The sequence below is a fragment of the Oratosquilla oratoria genome, chromosome 13 (genome assembly GCF_046742065.1).
Source record: "Oratosquilla oratoria isolate Oo_2021 chromosome 13, ASM4674206v1, whole genome shotgun sequence".
Lineage (NCBI taxonomy): Eukaryota > Metazoa > Arthropoda > Malacostraca > Stomatopoda > Squillidae > Oratosquilla > Oratosquilla oratoria.
Window position 1 is genome coordinate 59388213 of NC_134789.1, and position 22042 is coordinate 59410254.

At 38.4% G+C, this 22042-nt stretch overlaps 1 protein-coding gene across 5 annotated transcripts in view; it reads left to right on the forward strand.

Annotated features, from left to right (window-relative positions):
- The first annotated feature begins 8061 nt into the window (after positions 1-8061).
- The window catches only part of LOC143032439 (putative methylthioribulose-1-phosphate dehydratase), a 53762-nt gene continuing 39781 nt past the window's right edge, over positions 8062-22042 (forward strand). The window contains exons 1-2 of one of the 5 annotated variants that reach the window (XM_076197220.1): positions 8062-8123; positions 18498-18544. In XM_076197220.1, the coding sequence (XP_076053335.1) occupies positions 18523-18544 (22 nt within the window). In that variant the 5' untranslated portion in view covers positions 8062-8123; positions 18498-18522. Of the gene's footprint in view, positions 8165-8496; positions 8566-18497; positions 18545-22042 lie in introns of those variants that run through there. The other 4 variants (XM_076197219.1, XM_076197223.1, XM_076197221.1 and 1 more) reach the window with 4 other exon arrangements.

The following is a 22042-nucleotide window of genomic DNA, read 5'->3' on the forward strand; positions in this document are numbered from 1 at the left end:
TCCCTTTTAATCAGTATGTGATATATTTGGTTGGTAGGGAATATCTTGCGACACTGCTTCTGACCCAGGGCGGTGGGCAGGGTGCAGGGATGACCCGTCATCCAGGAGGTGCTCAGATGAGAGGGGGGTGGGGGGGTGGAGTGTGTTTGGTGATGAAATGGGTGGGAATGTTTTTATGCCTTTCCCTTTTTGGCTACCTCCCTTGGAAGGGGGAAAAAGCCTTGGTATATGTATGTATGTAGGGAATATCCAGGTATGTTTGTGAATATCTTTATGGTGGCATACCCTTCCCCTTATTAAGATACCATTGCATGTGGCAGATGAAGCAAGTGTTAAACCATTATTATTACATTCTTCATGTAGGCTTTCTTCTGCAGGGCCAAAGCTCACCTCCCTGCCAATCTTGACAGTTAAGTCCGAGACTAGAATAATCACATTATGTTTTAAGCATCCATTGTGTCTTGTAGTTCACCATAGAAAAAATATTTGCCTCCGTCATCAGTATCTTCACATGGGGTATAAACTGTTACGAGTGATACATTAAATTATCTTGATCTCAATCGTAAGTTTAGCTATCCTTTCATCGACCGTTGAAAATGACTCTAGGGTACAGTAACATGCACAGACATTGCAAGGGGCAGGAAATTTGGCACTTAACTCTTTTGTATTATTCGTATTTGGCAACTATCCAGTAGGGTGCAACACCATTTTCCACATTATAATTTCTGAATGGTAAGAAAATGGAAAAAGCCTGTGAGAAATAATTTTCATCCATTTTTAGATATGTTTGTGAAGGGCACTTCTGGGGCACAGGGCAAAAGGGCAAGTGCTCGGGCACCCCTGTGGTAAGTGCCAAACACACTGTACTTTCTGGTAGGAGTTTATTGCGTAGGTCTCCACACAAATATGGCAGGAAGTGATCTGTCACCAGCGAATGCTTGGGCCCACCCTTGGCATCATGACGCGCCCGTGCCCTACTTCTTGATACATTGTTGCCAGGCGGAAAAAAGATTAGGCAAAACAATACATACAAACATCTCTAGGTATATACATAAGAATATACAGAAACAAGATAACAATTACATATAATGAGGAATATGCATGCAAAATGGTTAAGGGGAACATATACTAAATACCTTAATGCTATGGCACGTAAAATTGGCATGGACGCATACGCATGTAGCGTACGCCTAATGACGTATATATAGTCGGTTATATAATTGTGTATAGGGCACTTATATAATGTAATGACTACATAGGCTTACTTAAACAATACATTTACAATAAATATATGTTGATATTAAGTACTCATGTATAATAAAGAAGTGTTACATATACAATAAAGGAGATACATATACAATAAATATATACAGTAATTAAGTAAGGAAGGGCTTGCCACAGTACTTCCCCTTTGAGAGAGGATCGTCAGTGAAGAAAGTCTTTAGTAGTAGTAAAAATCAGATTTATCGTGAAACCTAACGGTCCTGCCTGCACGAGTGGTGTATGGAAGAGCAGAAGTATGAGGGTGGGAGGGAGGGGAAGAGGTGATAGGGTGGCCAAGGTCATTGGCATCAGCTGTGGGTGGTATGGGACTCGGTGGGATGACACTGGAAGTGTCCGAAGTGGACGAAGTAGGAACAGGAGTAATGGAAGGTGTTGAGGGTATGCCTGGGGTTACATGGAGACGGGTCTTAGGGCGAGGAGAAGCAGGGAGGAAAGCTGGTTTCAAACGATCAATGGAAACTGAGGTTTCGCCTTGAGGTAAGTTAAGGATAAAGTACTTAGGTTCACGTCGAATGACATCATAAGGACCAAAATACGGAGCCTCCAAACTCTTACGAATTCTGTCGACTCGTATCCAAACTTTAGAGCAAGAGTGAAGGTCGTGAGGGAGATAGGGTTGAGGTGGTGTATGACAGTCACCGGATGTGAGGTCTTGGAAATTGATAGACTGCATTTCCTTGATAAGACGAAGGATGGTTGTGTCTTCCGAGGAGGGGGGGTGTTCCTGAATAATGGCAACAGAAGGGCATAACATATGAGCGCCAGTAACGGCGGTAAATTGGGAAAATTTAGTGACGTGAGGTGTCATGCGATAGCCAAGAAGGACGATAGGTAAGGAGTAAAACCAGCTATCTTCCCTAGCGTGAAGAGCTGATTTCAGAGAACTGTGGAAACGTTCAATCCTGCCGTTAGCTTGGGGGTGATAACTAGTACGCATATGGTAGAAACCAATGATAGATGAAAACTTAGAGAAAAGTTCACTCTCGAACTGGGAACCTCTATCCGTGATGACATGAAGTGGAACACCGAAATGGCATATCCAACCATTCACAAAAGAGATTGCTACAGAAGTGTCAGTATTGCCAATGAAGGGAATTGCTTCAGTCCAACGTATAGCTCGGTCAATGCAAGTCAACAAGTATTTGTAGGGGAGAGGATAAGAATAGTTAGGGAGAGTAACAGGGGACAACGGTCCTACAATATCGATGTGTACTGATTGGAAGCGGTCAGTAGTAGATATAGGGGAAACAGTAGAGGAAGTGTGGCGGGTACTCTTAGACTGCTGACACCTAAGGTATTGTCTTACAAATGTCTTTACATATCTGTCAATGTATGGCCAGAAGTAACGTTGTTTTACCAACTTAGAGGTGGACTGAACACCAGGATGAGAAAGGTTATGCAAAGAAGAGACTACGTCATTACGTAAGGGTAATGGAACAAAAGGTCGAGGAGTCTTAGTAGAGGTATCACACCAGAGTGTCAAATCAGAGGGTAAAGTGAATTTAGAGAGTCTAGGCTTGAAAGTTTCCAGTTCGTCATCTGTTGTCTGACTTTGAGCGATGCCACTTAAGTCAAAAGCGTCGAGTGTAACAGCGCACGACGTGCGAGATAAGCAATCAGCGACGACATTGTTGTCGCCGCGGATATACTCGACTGTGGAAACGTATTCAGAAAGAACAGAGAGTTGTTGTTGTCTGTCAGTTTTAGCAAGAGATTTAGAGTAAAAGGCAGCTACGAGGGGTTTGTGGTCAAGAAATAGGGTAACTGTATGTCCATCAATGAGAGTCCTGAAATGCAAAACTGCGAGGTAAGCAGCTAATAACTCGCGGTCGTAGGTGGAATAGGTACGTTGTGTGTCAGAGAGTTTCTTCGAGTAAAAACCTAGGGGCGTTGGCTCGCCGTCTATAACTTGATAGAGAGCGGCGCCAACGGCTAGGCTTGAACTGTCAGTCACGAGTTGGTAGTTCGTCGGTATTAGGGAAGGGTAAGCTAAGGTTGGAAAGTCCAGTAAGGCTTGCTTCAAATTATTGAAGGAGTACTTTGCTGCGTCAGTCCAAGTGAGACACTGAAGAAGGATGTTGATTAAGAAGCTCAGTAAGGGAATAGGCTACGGTTGCAAAATTAGGAATCATGGGTCGAAAAGAATTGGTCATACCCATGAAACGGCGCAAAGCCTGTGAAGTCTAAGGTAAAGGGAAATCGGAAATGGCCGTGGTACGGTCTCTAGGTGGCTTAACCCTTGTGAGCTAATCTCGTAACCGAGAAAAGTAAGGTTTGACTTGAAGAATTGACATTTGTCGAGAGAAAGTCGCATGTTGTGCTGAGCCAAAATGGAAAGAACAGTTTGAACATCTGAAATATGTTCTTCAAGGGTCTCACTAGCAATCAGTACATCATCAAGGTACGTAAACGTGTTGTTTACGTTAGCTAAGAGAGTATCTATAAAGCGCTCAAATGTGGCTCCGGCCTTTTTCAATCCAAAGGGCTTGCACAAGAATTCAAATAAACCAAAAGGCGTGCATATCGCAGTCTTAGGAATGTCTTGTTCAGCTACAGGAATCTGCAGATATGCACGTTGTAAGTCTAATTGAATATAACCTTATTCTTAAGTGACATGGTGAGAGAGCGCAAGTGTATGGGATATTTGTCATTTACAGTTGCATTGTTTAGACCTCGGTAATCTCCGCAAGGTCTCCAGGAATGTGGTTCTTTCTTGGGAACCAAATGAATTGGGGACGCCCAAGGTGAGTTGGAGCGTCGTATGATCCCTGCATTAAGCAAAAATTGAAACTAATCCTTTGCCGCCTTGAGCTTCTCACCTGTCAATGGCCTTAATTTACAGGATATAGGGGAAGAATCACCTGTATCTATATGGTGGAGGATCAGATAGTTGTCGGGGCGCGGTAAGTACGGGGAATTTTGAAAGAAGAGCAATGGCTCTTGAATCGATATCCCCATATTGTACCGCGTGTGAAGAGATAGGGAGAGGAGAAGCCTTAAGGGGAATGGTGCGTGCAGTGGAGGGATCAGAGAGGAGGCGATTTCTACAATCAACTACTAGTGAGTTATGGATTAAAAAATCAGTACCGAGAATTGGGCGGACGACATCAGCCACGACGAAGGACCATGGAAAAGAACGTCTGATACGTTGAATCCCAAGTTCCACGTCGACTTCGCCGTACGTACGAATACGGGTACCGGAAACAGTAGCAAGTTGTACTACCGTGGAACGGAGCAGTGGGGTTAAACTTGAGTCGTTGGGAATGAGAGAGACTTGATAACCGGTATCTAAAAGGGATTCATAGTTCTTGCAACCTATAGTGGTACTAATAACGAGAGGCAGTCCTGCGGTTGCAAGGGATACTTCTACAGACTGCCCATCGAGTTTCCCGACATGTTAAGCTGAGGACCTGGGGATGAAGGACGTGAATTGGGGCGCGAGCTAGGCAACACGTTAGCACTAGTGGAAGACATTATACACCACTGTTTGCAAGTTCTAGCAAAGTTGCCGTAGAAGAGGTGGTAATGGCACACGTTGCCTTTGACCATCGAAAAAAGGAGTTAATCCGAGTGGAAAGGTAGTGGATGTTGAAACACGTTTAGTGGGGTTACCACTACGAAACACTGGCACACTATCATTCCGCGGAGCCCTTGGCTCAGGCTTGTTCACTGAGGCCGCACTTATCCCTTTGTTTCCGTGGACATGGGCCATGAGAGTATCGGCGACGCGGGCCAATTCATCAAGGGAACCGGCGTGTGTCACAAATAGTGGTCGGATGTCTCTTGGCACTGCACGTAAAAACTTCAGACGGATGAAGTCATCGTCGACACCGAGTTGCTTCCCTATAGTGCGAAGTTCTCGTAGGAAGGTCGTTGGCTTGTTATACATGGTGTTATTCTGGTGGACCAAGGCATCGAAGAGTTCCGGCGGAGACCTGGTAAGGACGTCGATCAGCGCCTTCTTCAAGCGGTCGTAGTCACCGGAAGTAACGACATCGTCGTCGAGCTGGTTGAGCACTGGGATGGTTAAGTTTGCTAGTGCATGGTTGAACTTCGTTTGGGGGACGGTTATGTTGGCTAGTGCAAATTACGCCTCTAGCAACGAAAACCATCTTGCCGGCGATGCTTCGTCGAATGGTGGAGGTCGAACAGCGACGACGGCCGAAGTCGTGGAATGCGTAGAGGAAGAAGTGCTTCCTGCTGCTGCTGCTGTCGTTGAAGTAGCTGCAGTGGTTGTAGGCGGAGAAGGGGGATTCATGTTGTTGACGGATGTTTCCCCAGTATACGTGTTGTGTGTCGTATACGTGTTGCGTGTAGATCAGGGCTGTTAACAATGCCGCACACTCCGATTATTTCTAGTGCACTTTGAAGTTCGTAAATGCGTAGTTACATGCGCGTGGCGAGTCACAGTTTATGAATACACATAAGCACTTAACCACGTAATCTGTATGGCCCTAATCACTTAGGTACGGAGCACTGGGTATTAGGGTCATTGGGCACTGTCACTCCAGGAGGTCACCACTGTGGTAAGTGCCAAACACGCTGTACTTTCTGGTAGGAGTTTATTGGGTAGGTCTGCACACAAATATGGCAGGAAGTGATCTGTCACCAGCGAATGCTTGGGCCCAGCCTTGGCATCATGACGCGCCCGTGCCCTACTTCTTGATACATTGTTGCCAGGCGGGAAAAATATTAGGCAAAACAATACATACAAACATCTCTAGGTATATACATAAGTATATACAGAAACAAGAGAACAATTACATACAATGAGGAATATGCATGCAAAATGGTTAAGGGAAACATATACTAAATACCTTAATGCTATGACACATAAAATTGGCATGGACGCATACGCATGTAGCGTACGCCTAATGACGTATATATAGTCGGTTATATAATTGTGTATAGGGCACTTATTTAATGTAATGACTACATAGGCTTACTTAAACAATACATTTACAATAAATGTATGTTGATATTAAGTACTCATGTATAATAAAGAAGTGCTACATATACAATAAAGGAGATACATATACAATAAATATATACAGTAATTAAGTAAGGAAGGGCTTGCCACACCCCCAGCACCCCCCCCCCCCACCTCTGCACGGCCCTGCTAGGGTATTATAGATTCTATTGCGGATATAAGATGCTACTCCCTGTCGATGTTGTCTATTTTCTCTCCCACTGTATAAAATAATAATTCACATATTCTCTGTTCTCCTTGGCTGAGCCATTGAATTTCTTGAACAACTGTCACATAAATTTTATATTGTGTTAGTTTCTCTGATACTGTCATTGCTGAACCTGTTCTGTGTAGACTTCACCTTCCACGTAGCAATCTGAAGAGGACATTTATAATTCAATTGTCTAATATATTCTGACCTGTCATCGTTCCTCTCATTCCGAGGTTCAATTATGGTTTCAGTGACAAGAAAAGATTTAAGGTATATGGATTCCCTACGAGTATAGTACACAGGATGAGTAAACTTAGTCTAAAAGCAGTTCGTAGATTCTTATCCATCACTTCCTTTTGCTCTCTTTAACTCTCTTTATTAAATGTATAGTGACAATTAAATATAGAGAATTAAAAACTCATGCATAAACAATAATATGCATGGCTTAATCCTGCTTGTACGTATGTATGGTGGCAAGTGCATGTGATTTTTTTTTTTTTTTTTTTTTTTTTTTTTTTTTTTTAGGAATGGATGTGGTTGTGAATGAAATCTGAAATCAGTGTAATTAGCTCAATCGCACTGGTTGTGTGCGAGAATGTAAAGCGACACTGATCTACCTCACCTGTGATACCCACCGTTGTGTAAAGGGGTTGGAAAGCCATGAATGTATCTTTGCACTTACTGGGGATCGAGCTAGGACCTTCCTCGTTCTGAGGCAGGAATATTACCCACTGCTCTACGCAGGCAGAAAAAATATATAAATTTATAAAATCTAACGTCTCTACCTTAAGCATTCTCTTAGGAAATATCTACAATGGGAATAAAGCATCCTTACATCACTATCATTTCCAAGGTATCTGGCTATTGTGGTTGTTATAATGAACACGAACAACAGCATCATATTGAGGGATTTATGTATCCATTTGAAATATCACATTTTCATTAAATTTCCTTTAATATTAAAAAAATCCTTTAAATGGTCCTTGTGGCACCGATTTTTTTGAAAGTGGAAGCACAGATTATTTTGTCAGAGAAGAATGAGTTTCATTTCATCGATGCCTTTAATATCCCATTTTCCTTACCCACGAGTGGAAGTTCCCCTATTGCACCTCTATACTCTTCAAACAAAGTCCCAAGAGCACAACTCTAACCCCGCATACTATAACCAGATTAGGAAATCATTCCCTTTTCTGATCTTCAATGCACTTTTTTGTTACCGACATCTTTACAAGGTAGTTTGATATTTTCAAGAGCTTTCTTTATAGTTATTACTAACGACTGCCCCAACAGTGTCCCAGAATAGATATGGCCATTTAGTGACTCATTTTGTAATTCATCACCAAAACAACTTTTTAAACATGAAGCGTTTCTATACTTGTCGACTTTTGCTCTCGTCTATTTCGGCATCTCTGCAACTGACAAAAAAAATTGCACCGTTTAAATGTAGTGTGGAGATTCCTTGCAAATTTTACAGGTTTTGCCCATGCAAATAAGCCAGATCATGAAAATGATTACCTTATGTCACCTAACATAAGACATAACTGGACTACGAGAGACCGTCTAAAGTTACGTAAAATGGTCCGGAAGGGTACATGCTTACACAGGGACCATATGAGACGATACTTACGGCGTCATCCTCATTCTTCCAATTGGTAAAAAGTGAGTGAGCGTGGGGATAGGAGAGGTAAAAGAAGGGCTCGGTAAAGTATAAGTAGTTTTTTTTTTGTTACAAAACTATTTCGTGGTTTAGTGTTAGAGGAAAGTTACTGAAAATGAACGGATCCTGATACAAGTTGTTATATTAAACAGAGAAGAAACCAGCGTTAGCAAAACCAGAAAATTGTAGTGATAATTGTGAAAAAAAATATCATAATAATTATATGAACACAAGCTGCTGGACTGGCAAGATATTTTATTTTTGTTGCTAAACAATCGAAGGCACTCAGGTATTGACAGTTGCTAGGACCCTCATATTAAACCGTACCAGTGTAAGCTTGTCACACGGAACAGTAACTGACAATGGGAATATTCTTCTCAACCAAGTTTACGTGAAAAAATTGACCAGGTTTATTTGTGGACGTGCTACCCTTTGTAAACAGAGGTTGGTTTGTTATTCAAACAACAGACTACCTTGAGGCAGTGTTTTGTGCTATCGTGCCTCACGAATTATTTTAAATGTGAAATGCATGAATTTTTCTGACCTAGGAATTAATGAAATTGATGGTGTGATGCTGCATAGTAACTGCCTGTAGTTAGCATGCCCAATAATAAGTCTTTGTGGTGTTAAATTCAATAGTTTACATTGGCAGTATTGATGTGTTTAACAGGGGTTTTATTCCAGTATCATGCAAACACATTGTCACTCTAATTTTTGCATTTGAAAGATTATTTTGTCAATTTTTTCTATAGAATGGTGGTTCTATTCCAGTGTAATGCAAACACATTTTTTTTACTTTATTTTTTTCATTTCAAAGATAATTTTTTCTATAGAGCGGGTAAGTTAGATTAAGAGCTATTGAGCAACACAAGTTTCATGTTCAATATCCATGTTTTTGTGGTTTTGGACTTAGACTGAAATGGTTAGGTTAGGTTGTATTGGGTTTGGAGGTATTAATTGGACAACATTGTGCTGCCAGTGAGCAGTAATATCATATGTGTGGATTGTCTAAAAGAAAGTTTCAAATTAAATATCTGTGTTTGTGTGATTCTGAAATTTTATGTTATCAGGAATGGGTGGCATGTAAATTATTTAGGCAAATGTTGAACTGCTATATCTGTTCAGTAATGCTGTAATTTCTGACATTCGGGGGAATTTATCAAATTAGATATGATAAGCATACAAATAATTTTAAGTTGATGATATTCGCACTCGACTAACATATTCTTGGTTCAGTTTCAGTAACACACAAATGCATTTTTCACTTCATTTTTCATTTGATAGGCCTATTTTTTGTATAGAATGGTTTGGTAAGGGACTATTGGACAACGTAAGTTTCATGTTAATTATCTGTGTTTAGATGTTTCTGGAATTTTAGCATATTCTTTGTTTCTTTCGTGATAAGTGTAAGGTTACTGTAGTCTTAGTGGTAAATTAAGGTGTGGGTATTACTGCTGACAAAGACATATTTGTCATAGTTGAGGTCTTTACTCTTTAGTGGGGTTGGTTAGGATATAATGGGTATTTCCAAATATTGGCTTTGATTTATAAAATACTACATACTTGTAGTGATATTGATTGAACATATATTGCTAGGAAAGCAACAGTAGGATTGTGGTAATTCTGTCATTTGGTATGTTTGGATTTGTAATTTCATCCTTTAGTATCGCAAATTCATCCTCTTGTTTATCAAATGTGGACATTGTAGTAGATGGACATGCTAGGGTGAAATTTGTTAATACTTACGAAGTGGTCCAATGTGGTGTTGACTTTCACCAAATCTTTGTAAGAATGAATTGACATGGTTGCCTGTTGCTTGGTGATAGGTACTGCCCCTTATTGCTGTGGCTAGAGATAAGCAGGGTAGAGGAGCTTTGCTATGGCCAGAGATAAATGGGGCGCAGTTGTTCCTTCCCAGCTGTATATACCAAATTATAGTACCTGTATACAGGAAAGGAGCAATGGTCATTGGGTCGTATCTCCTATTCTCCAATTTATATCATACTTAGTCACAAATTGTGGCAGTGAATTTCTGCCTTTGCTGATCAGGATCTCACCAGCTAGAGTAGCATGGGCTTTAGAGGTTGTTTCTGCAGCAAGGAGAATTTGTGGGTCTTTTTAGATGGTTGTTGTGCCATTGGTTGTGATAAGTGTGATGGATAATACCATCCCCAGGCAGTGCCTTGGCCATCCAGCCAAGGTGATTGATATTATTATATAAATTTAGGGTGGATGGAATCATGTATGTATCATTGTATGGTTACACTGTAGAATTAGCCAACCCAGCCCTGTGTGGATTGTCAAGCCAAAGCTGGTAATAACATTGATTATATGGCTGTCAAGTTGTATTATGAAATAATAATGACTGTCCCACTGCTATTGCTTTGTCAGACAAGATTTATGGGTTGCTATAGAGGTATGCCAATCACACATCAAGTTTAGATTGTCCTCCATAAGGATTATGCTGTCAGACAGATGATCAGAAAGGAGAACAGGGAGATACAGAACGATGAAAGAATTGCATAATTTTAATTTGAAAACAGTTCAAAAGAACTACCCTGGACTGTGCTTCCACAGCATGGTTCCCAGAACTAAGCAAAATGTAGATACTCTTCACAAAACAAAAACATTTAGAGTAATAGCAGGTTGCACCAACATCATCCCAATAGAACACCTGCATACACAAACAAGTCCTCCCTATAGGAGACCATATGAATATAAATACACAGACCTATGCAAGAACACTCAACTTCACACATCCATCTCATCATATTACACTAACCTTACCAGCTGAACATTGAAAAAAAAAGTCCCAGCAGCATAGTATTTAAACATACACAACCCACCACTAGTATGACATGGTACATCCACACAAAAACAAATTCACACCCAGATAACCAAACAAGCTCTTCATATCAGACCATGAAATTCAAAACTCCACAAACCCCCAGACATCAGCCCCACAGGGAAATCTCTCTCAAGAGAGGTGAGAACTACTCTGGCATACTTGCATTCAGGCCATTCAGCATGAAAACAGCATCAACACAGAATAGGCCTGTCCATAGTTAATTACCAATATTGTACATTCACTGTATCTCTAGAAATTGAATATGAACAATTTTTGCTTAAGAGTATGAACCGAAGACCAAAAGTTCTTTATGTAAAGTGATTAGAATGGAAATGGGGCTTCTGATATCAATTGAGGGAACCACAGTAAATGATCTTATGGCCATGGCTAATATTTTTTTGCGACAGTGTTTGCCATTGTTTTCACATTGTGTGTTTTAGTTAACCCATATCCTTATTAAGTATTTGATGGTATTGTGGACAGTCTTGAAATTATTAAGCAATCTGTAATTATAACTGTACCCCAATTAGACTGGCTTTCACCCATGGTTTCAGATGGGGTTCAACCTTATCTTATGAAAGCTTGTATAGATCAGCTGTTTTACATGTTAATACTTATATTCTGGGCTTCATACTTAAGTGCTCTACCAGCTGAAAGATGCTCCAGGTTGTGCCAGTTTTTAAGGACTCCTGGGTAGACCTACTCAAATATAGACCTGTATCATTAACATCAGTTTGTTGTGGTATTGGGGGCCATTGGATAGAGCTTTGCCTATAACTTTCATTTACCTAGTTGTACCTAGTTGTAATATACGGGAGGGGAGCTATGCTCGTGGTGACCCGTCTTTGTATCTCTCCGCATCAAGTTTTATCTTAAAATCTTGTATAGTGTTAGCACATACTGTTTTGTTGTCTAATTTGTTCCATGTATTTATCGCTCTGTGTGGGAAACTGTTCCTTTTCAAGTTTTTTCTATAACTATCCTTTTTCAAGTTTTTTCCGTGTCTTGTTTTACCGTTGTCCCACATTAATAGGTCGTTCCTGTCTAAAACTTCCATTCCTTTCATTATTCTGTAGATAGTTAGCAAATCTCCTCTTTCTCTTCTTTGTTCCAGAGTTGGTAGGTTCAATTTGGATAGTCTTTGCTCATATGTTAGTTCGGCGAGTGTCGGTGCTAGTTTGTGTAGTGTCAATGAGGAAGGTTGTGGTTTCTGAATGTCTATTGGGGTGAAATTAGTGCATCCAATTAGTATTTTTACTATTTTGTTTTTTATTTATTTATTGGACATGTAGAGTATTGGTATGGTTTGGACATGTGGAAAGAATGATTGGAGAAAGATTAGCAAAAGAGATGGGGAAGGCAGAGGGGTAAATCCATATGAAACCTACCAATTTTTTTGCAAATTTGAACCTCACCGTCACCGATTTTTATGAAATTCGGTATGCATGTAGAACTCGGTGAGACAAATTGATTGAGACTAGTCTCACGTTTCTATCTTTTATAGAACCAGAATTATGGTTTCCGACAATTTTGAGAAAAATCGAAATTTTGAAGGTACGGCCTAATTTCAGACATGCATAACTTTGTTAGTTTTTGTCGTAGAACATTCGTTCATATGTCATTGTAAAGCTAATGAGTAGCTCTGCAACTTTTATTCTATTCATATTTTACCTATGAGGTCAAATAAAAAAGTTCCATTTGACCTTGACCTTTGACCTTGAATAACAAAAAACACGCCATCTTCGATTTTTTTCATTTTTTGTACAAATATTCACCATCATCTTAATAACCTTCATGCCAAATTTCATAGTGGGACATTCATGGGATCAGAAGTTACAGGCACTTAAATAACTATAGGTATAAGAAAATTTTGGTATTTTTTGATCTGTATTATTTCAAAAAATTCATATCTCGGTTATTTTTCATCACAAAACGTTCACTAATATACCATTTTAAAGCTGATGATTAGCTCTACATCTTTCATTCTATGCATTTTCTACCTAAAAGGTCAAATAAAAAAGTTGTCTAACCTTACAAAAACTTTTTTTTGTGGGGTACAAAACTTCACTACTTACCTTATTGTATTCAATATCCAGGTATACAAACTGCTTGTGTATAGGATTTGTATATCTAAATTTTTTATCTAATATTAAATAAATAAAATATAATATTTATAAATAAAATATCTAATATTTTGTATATCTAAATTTTTTTTATATCCTTTTTACAGATAAAATATTTACCCACCAACAGAAATAAGTTTAAAAATGCTTGGAAGAAGTTTTAAATTCAAGAAAGTGTGTTGTAATCCTATCAACCTTCATGATGATGATCCTAATAAGAAAGGAAATCGGCAAATGTCAGAAGACTTTGTGGCAAAGAACATTGCATTTAACCTTACAGAAGGTTATTATATTTGTGACAAATGCAGGAAAGAAATTATGAAAAGAAGTCGAGAATTACAAACTACTGAAATAGAAAATGAACCAGCAACAGTCCCTGAAACAACAGATAATGAATCATCATCTTCTTCAGATAAAAGGTCGGAAGATGATGTTTTTGTTGACAAAGATACTGACCTGAAAGCACTTAATGAGTCTCTATCAATCATTGGAGAGTCACCAGTAAAAAAACAAAGACTTGAAAAAGGAATTTACTATAAGGAAGAAAAAGCCAAGAAAATCCAAGATAATATTTGCAGTAACTTACAAATTGGTTCAGCACCATCAACATCAAAAGACCATACAACAGCATCTGCCTCTCACGTTACAAATGCAGATGAAGAAATTGTTATTCAGCTAAAAGAAAAATTTAATACAACAGAAAAACGTTCAGAAAAACTCCAGATTTTGACTGTTCTTCCAAAAAGCTGGAGCAGATCAAAAATCCAGGAAGAGTTCAAGGTGACCCAATATATGGCTAGACAAGCAAAAAACTTAGTAAAAGAAAAAGGTTTCATGGCTCTCCCAAACAAAAGATTACCAACTTTCTCAAAAGAAACTGAAAACATTATCTTACATTTCTACAAATCTGAGGAAATAAGTAGGATTATGCCAGGAAAGAAAGATTATAAATCTGTCAGGAAAGGAGGATTTAAGGTACAAGAACAGAAACATCTAATTCTTTGTAACCTCAGGGAAGCATACAAATTATTGAAAACAAAACATCCTTCCTTAAAGGTAGGGTTTTCAAAATTTGCAGAACTTAGGCCAAAGGAATGCATATTGGCAGGCGGAGCTGGAACACATAGTGTATGTGTATGCACCATCCACCAGAATATTAAGCTGATGATAGTAGGATCCGGGCTTTCTTGTTGTACAGAAGGTGAAGAGATTCATTTGAGTGATTACACTAGTTGCTTAGCTGCTACTACTTGCAATGAAAAGTCAATTGACTGTTTTTTTCATCAGTGTTCTGATTGCAACTCTCTCTCGAATAATTTTGCTGAATATTTAGAGACAATTTTTGAAAAACACATGATTGATGACATTTCATATAAAAGGTGGATTTCTACAGATCGAACATTAGAAACCATCAGTAAATCTGTAAATGAGTTTATTGAAGAATTTTGTTCTAATCTTAAATTATTGAAACGGCATGATTATATTGCAAAGCATCAATCGCAATTTTGCGCTGAGAAAAAGAGAACATTAGGTGATGGAGAAATGTTGATTTTGGCAGATTTTGCTGAAAATTACTCATTCATTTTACAAGATGCAGCTCAGGGGTTTCATTGGAATAATGCACAAGCTACATTACACCCCTTTGTATGCTATTATAAAGATGAGGAAGAGCTTAAACATCTAAATGCTGTAATTATTTCTGATTGTTTACACCACGACACCATTGCAGTACATTTATTTGCTTTGCTTTGCTTTGCTTTGCTTTGCCACCATGGACCATAGCAGACATGCTCAGTCATGAGTATGATACTTTAATAGTATGATAAGTTTTAAATAGTCAGGTATTTAGTGTAAAATTAATTAGGTAGAATTACAATTTACAAACAATAAAACACAAAATGACGGCATTTTAAATTTTTCAAGGTCAGTGGTCGTTCACAACTTTTTTATTTGACCTTGAAGGTAAAAAGTGCATAGAATAAACGTTGTAGAGCTAATCATCAGCTTTAAAATGGTATGTTAGTGAACATTTTATGATTAAAAATAACCGAGATTTGAATTTCTAAAAATAATACATATAAAAAAATACCAAAATTTTCTTATACCTATAGTTATTTAAGTGCCTGTAACTTCTGATCCCCTGTATGTCCCACTATCAAATTTGGCATGAAGGTTATTAAGATGATGGTGAATATTTGTACAAAAAATGAAAAAAATCGAAGATGGCGTGTTTTTTGTTATTCAAGGTCAAAGGTCAAGGTCAAATGGTACTTTTTTATTTGACCTCATAGGTAAAAAATGAATAGAATAAAAGTTGCAGAGCTACTCATTAGCTTTACAATGACATATGAACGAATGTTCTAAGACAAAAACTAACAAAGTTATGCATGTCTGAAATTAGGCCGTACCTTCAAAATTTCGATTTTTCTCAAAATTGTCGGAAACCATAATTCTGGTTCTATAAAAGATAGAAACGTGAGACTAGTCTCAATCAATTTGTCTCACCGAGTTCTACTTGCACACCAAATTTCATCAAAATCTGTGACAATGAGTTATAAGTCATTGGTAGGTTTCATATGGAATGACCCAGAGGTAGATGAAGTAAATTTAGGAGAAGACTGAGGATGAAATAGATGGAAGTGGTGAAAGGGTCTCTGAGCAAGAAGGGAATGTCTGTTGAGCAAGACAGGGAGAAGTCAGTAGATAGGGGTGAATGGAGAATGGTTGTGTATGTATGATACTTTGATGCCTGAAGGGATTCTGTCTGTCTTCTTTTTTCTATGTTGAACAAGGAAGGGAGGGGGCAGAGGATGGAGGGTGGGTGGTTGTGTGTGGATGATATTTTGATGTAGCCTAAAGGAATTTCACCCCATATTCACTGTTTACTGCATGAGGGGACTGGGGCACTGGGGATAAGACAGGAATGAACCTTTATCTATGAGGAGCTAAGACGATGGGGGAAACAATGGGTAGTGTATGGGAGAGGAATGGGTGAAAGTGGATGCATGCTGTGACACCCTTATAAGGTGCCCTTGGTATATAAAACAGATTTATTTATTTATATATTTATTTTCTTGATTGTAAGGAACCATGCTGTGTTTTTTCTCTTTCTTTTCCGATTGTATATTGTGACTGGCGCTTTACTAGAAATGTGCATGCTACTGATCTTGTTGTATTATCTTAATATTTGATATTGCTAAGAATAATGGTTCATTGGTAAATAATTGCCTTAGTTTCTTGTTAGTTTTCAATGTTAAGTCCTTGATGTGTGGACAGAAAGTTTTATGTGGTTTAGGCTGGTAATGCAGCTTGTAACAGTTAAAAACACGCGCTATGCAACAGTCCGTGCACTAATCATCCTGGCCATCACTCGCTGCTCAATTAGCCATAATCCTCCCCATGGTGTGTTATTCTCATGTTTTTGCTAGCCTATTTCTAATATTATGGCTTCATAAGTATAGGTAAGAGCTGGAAGCTTGTGACATTGTTAATATCTGATAAACTTGAAATATTTATTCAATAGAACTATTTCCCTAATTAGAATAGATAAGTTCAGTCATGTTTTATATTGTAAACATCGCCTTATTTCAATAGAAGCTTATAAGTACAGTGGAACGTGCTGAAACACTCCAAACTACCTCTATCAGCTTTGTGTCATTTCTTTTATCTTCATTCATATGCCATGTTACAAAATACACACTGATTGCCATGTTGGTATCAACCATAAATCACTGTATTCCTAGGAAGAACTATTAAACATGTATATGTTGTAAAAGTTTTATTATAAAAGTAACTAATAGGAAGACATGATTTATCTCTCTCTCTCTCTCTCTCTCTCTGTATACATATATATATATATACCATGTACACACACACACACACACGGTACTACCTCTCATTAACGGACTAAAAGGATGGTAACGGTGTCCGTTGATGTGAATAATCCGTTGATTTGGAGTGGTTTTTGGGTGGCATAGTGATTGCACGCACTAAACAACAGCACCAAAAACACTGCAAACACAGCGAAAATACCGCAAACACAGCTAATTAACGTCCATTAATGAGAGGTCTCACTGTATATATATATTGCGTCATGGATACCACAGCTGACCCCAAGCATCTCATCATCCTGAGTATTGGTACTCAAACTACATTTTCTGTTAACAAGTTAATTAAAAAGACAACAAGATATATGAAAGCAGACAACAAGAGATATGAAAGCAAACAACATAAGCTTTAACTTTCATTGTTATATTGTAATTAGAAAATTAAATTGGAGAAATTTTGTAGCAATATTATGAATTGAGACGTAACACAAATGCCACATGAACTGCCCAAAGATAGAAAAAAAGCTGTTTTAACAGATTGCGAATAAATTGTACTCTTCAGCAATAGATATTAATTATCTGAAGCAGGATCATCCACATTTGCATTGCAGTCCCTTGAAATTGGCTTTTTTTTTTTTTTGTTAAGTCCATTTTATATTCTCTCATGTAATGATAGATTCTCAGTGTTTTCTACACCTTTCATGATTTCTGAAGATAGCCATCATGTCACCTCTCTCCTCTTTTGGTGTGGCCAATCTCAGTTTATCTAGTATATATATATATATATATATATATTATATATATATATATATATATATATATATATATATATATATATATATATATATATATATGCATGCTATGGGTTTTAACTCTCTTGTGCAATGGTGAAGACTGGTTATCATCTTCATCACTTCTTGTCCTCTTGATGTGCCATAAGATTTCCTCCATCAGTTCATCCAGCTTTGATTCCTGTGCGTTCTTCAGTTCTAATTGAAATTTCTTAAGCTTATCCTTCATTGCATTCAGCTCCTGTAACTCATAGGACAACTCATTCTCTTCATAGTCAGTGTCTTCACCAGAATAATCCAGCAAAATCATTGCAATGGCTTTTCTTTCACTAATATTGAAGATTGACTCGGAAATGAGATGATTTTTTGGGTCTTCATTTTCATTTGTTCCCAAATGAGATTATCCTTGTTCTGGTTCTTCTTCATTTTCATGTGTTCCCAAAATACCTACTGTACATCAGTGATTGACTGGTGGGAGCCATCTTACTTGAAGAAATTCCCGAGAAAACTGTAAAAAATATGAAATTCATCAACACAGCTTTGCCGTGAGGGCAAGGACTGCAGCGCTGCTCATACTTTGTGCCCGGGTCTTTGCCCTTGAATTCTATGTGCTACTAAAATATTATACATCAGTGAGTGACTGGTGGGAGCCATCTTCCCTGAGAAATCCCAGAGAAAACTGGAATATCCATAATTAATGTATTAATTTGAGTATAAGCCTGTACACTTTTACTTGAAACTCCTAACCTATTTTATGTTATGGTTTTGTTTTTCTTTTCTCTTCCAGCCAGTAATTTCACTGAAGATTGAAGATGTCAGATGATAGTGCTGAAGGTAAGTTCAAAACAAAGATCAATCAATCTTAATGTTGCCTTAGATAACAATATTATAATTATGTATAAGATGTATCAGTAGATTTTTGCTTATAACTAATGTAATGTTCAATTTTGAAACTTTGGAAATTACTAGCAATGAAAGGGGAACATTTCGTGCTATCTAGGGGATGTCTGTTGAGCAGGGGATGGGTGTAAGTGGAAAATTGTTCTGTTTGGATATTCTGATACAGCCTGAAGGGGTTTCTTCCTGTTTACTCGATTTTCTCCTAGAGAGGACAAGGAAGGTGGGTTACCATGTGGTGGATGTGCATTGCTTCTGATCGATACAATGGGTAGGACATAGGGATAATCCTTTATCCACAAAGAGCCAAGATGAGAGGAAAATGATAGGTGGTGTCAAGAGCAGTCAAGAGTTTTTACAAGAGTAGTAGAGCCTGTGATAGAATTAGAAATGCAGAGAGAATAAATGGTTTGAGGTAAAGATGGGACTTCGCAGTGATGTGTCATATTGTCATGGCAGTTCAATTTATACATGGATGGGATGGTGCAAAAAGTAAACACAAAAGTAATGTGCTGGTAATTGGAGATGGTTAAAGAGAATAGAGAAAAGTGGGAGATGAGGCAGTTGTTGTTTGCTAACAACAATACGCTTGTGGCAGGATCAGAGGAGGTATTAAAGTTAGTGATGGAGTTTGGGAAGGTACCTGAAAGGAGGTTAAAGATAAATGTGGGCAAAAGTAAGGTGTATATGTACAAGGGAAGGGAATGGCAGCAAATTAAAAGTGAGTATTATGGGAGAGAGACTGGAGGAAGTGGATGGCATTAGATACTTGGGGGGGGAATGTGGCAGGAAAGGGAGGAGTGGAGGTGGAGGTAGAATATAGGTTGAGAGGAGTATGAATGTGTTTGAGATTAGGTGCCTGAGAAGTATGGTAGGGGTTACTAGGTTGGATAGAGTGAGAAACGAGGAGGAGAGCAGGAGTGGAAAGGGAGTTGAGAAATAGGGTTGATGAAAGAGTATTGGGATAGTTTGGACACATGGAAATAATGAGTGAAGAAAGATTAGTGAAAGAGGTGTGGAAGGAGTGAACATAAGGAGGAGGCCAAGGATTAGATGGATGGATGGGGTAAAAGGGGCATTGGGAAAGAGGGGAATATCTGTTGAGAAAGGATGAGAGAAGATGGAAGATAGGTGGAGAGTGGAGAATGGTTGTGTATGGATGATGCTGTGATGCATGGAAGGGAGTAGGTGAGGGATGAGGATGTGAGGGATTATGTGTGAGTGATATTTTGACACAGCCCAAAGGAATTTCGCCCAGTCTTCTTTTGTTGTGTTTCGTTTAAGACTCAACATAGGTATGGTGAGCAATAAGAATCTTAAGTTCCTTGTCACAGTTTATTGGTCACTGCATATGTACACACCCTTCAACACTCACAACTCTAAAACAGTTGCGTGTCACTTGCTTCCCTTACTGGGCAAATCCTTTTTTGGTTACCATTTGCTCAATTAGTTTCATTTATTCCCTTTCACACAGAAAACAATGGACACTCAAAATAATAAGCTAATAAACATAATTTATAAGGATAATCTATTTCACATTCATATCACTTTCACATTACAATAATTGAAATGATAATTAAATATGTAAACAGGAATGATAATTTATGACTCCTTCCTGGAACTTCAAGAACAATTTAGACATGCACATGAACACACACACTTCCAATTATGCATCACTTTTTCAATTCCTACATGGATACAAAATGCTATTACTATATATACAGTACTTTTTGTGCATGAGGGGATGGAGGGAGGGGTCATCGATTAAATGAAGTGATCCTGCTATGGATGTGCTGTGTTTTGTGACACTTTCTGACCTAGGGCAGTAAATGAGATGCAGGGATGACCCATCATCCAGGAGGAGCCAAGAAAAGAGAGAGGGAGAGGTGGTGAATGGGAGTGGAGTATGTGGGTATAAAATGGGTGGAAGTGAAAGTATGCCTTTGCTTTATGCTACCTCCCTTGTAAGGGGAAAAGTCCAGTGGTATACATATGTATAAATGTCCTGCTGTACACTACATGTTTTTGCTGTCATGGGTTGACTTTGAGCCCCCCACCACACCATTTTGTAACATTGTAACACAGCAGTGCTGGGGGAACTGGCAACACAATTGTTTTCACTTTTTGGATTTTTTTTTGGCATTTTTAACTTTTTTTCCATGACATTCACAAAGTATGTAAAACCAGTAAGATGGTATATGCAATCATAATGTTTATGGGTACAGCCTATATCTTTCATAATACAAATGAGAGGGAAGGAATACTCAAAATTTACCACCTTAACCTGTGAACTCACATCTCCTTGATCTCATGCTGACATTGGTCACAGGTGCAAGATATTTTTAACTGTGAATACTTTTTTCGTGCTATACCTTAATTTTTTATGATTTTTTAATATTTTGGAGACCTTTTTGGCATTACCCATGTGTGTATGTGTGTATACATACAGTATGCATACACACACAGCCATTAGATGAATGTTCACTACAGATCCCCTCAACTACAAAATCAATTTTGACAACAGCTTTTTCCTTGAACAAAAAGTTTATCACGAATAATGAAATGTCATGGACCAATTGCCAGGTAAACTGGAAATAAAGAGGATACTGTAAACCAGAAACCACACGGACCAACTTGCAAACACTACTGTTGCTTCATAAAATCAAAAGATGTATAGGCTGAAGTCATAGACATGGTTGCCATGTAGGTAAAGCAGTTCGTAAACACTACTTTTAATTCATAAAATCATGAGACACCAAGGTGGAAGTCTTTGTTGTTATACCATGTGACTGTGTTTTGCCAACACTCAGGATGGTGGGGGACTGAAAGGTGTGTCCACATGGCAAAAGAGAAAATGGTGACAGGCTACCAGTATTCCTACGAGCTTTTTATAATTTTTTTTACAACCTTTGTTTATTCTTTCTATTAATGCATAGTAATCTATGGTTGATAATAATATGATATAAAGAAAGTTGATCCTACTTCAGGTGAACATTTCATAACACGGCATATGAATAAAAACAAGTCAAATGATGCATAGGTGAAAGAAAAAGCTAAGACGACTTCAACTTTTTGGTAAAGAATGCTTTTCAGTGCTATATTCCAACACTTATTATTAGTATAAAGAACATAGGTAATGTACAATACTTATGAAAGTGATTGTAATGCATGATTGTAGGGTTGGCCCATGACATTTCGAGAATATTTTCGTAGGTGCAGGTAGCATTTCTTTGGGGGGTAGCAGGCACAGCAGTGACCACTCCTAAATTGTGCATCCAGTCTCTACATTTTCTGCGATTATCTTGTGTAGCACTATTAACATAGGCTCCACATAAAGTATTTTTACAATGCCCAGGAGACCTGCAAATTCCCCAACTCTTGTAGTCTCGGCACATGCACTCTCTCTCTCTCTCTCTCTCTCTCTCTCTCTCTCTC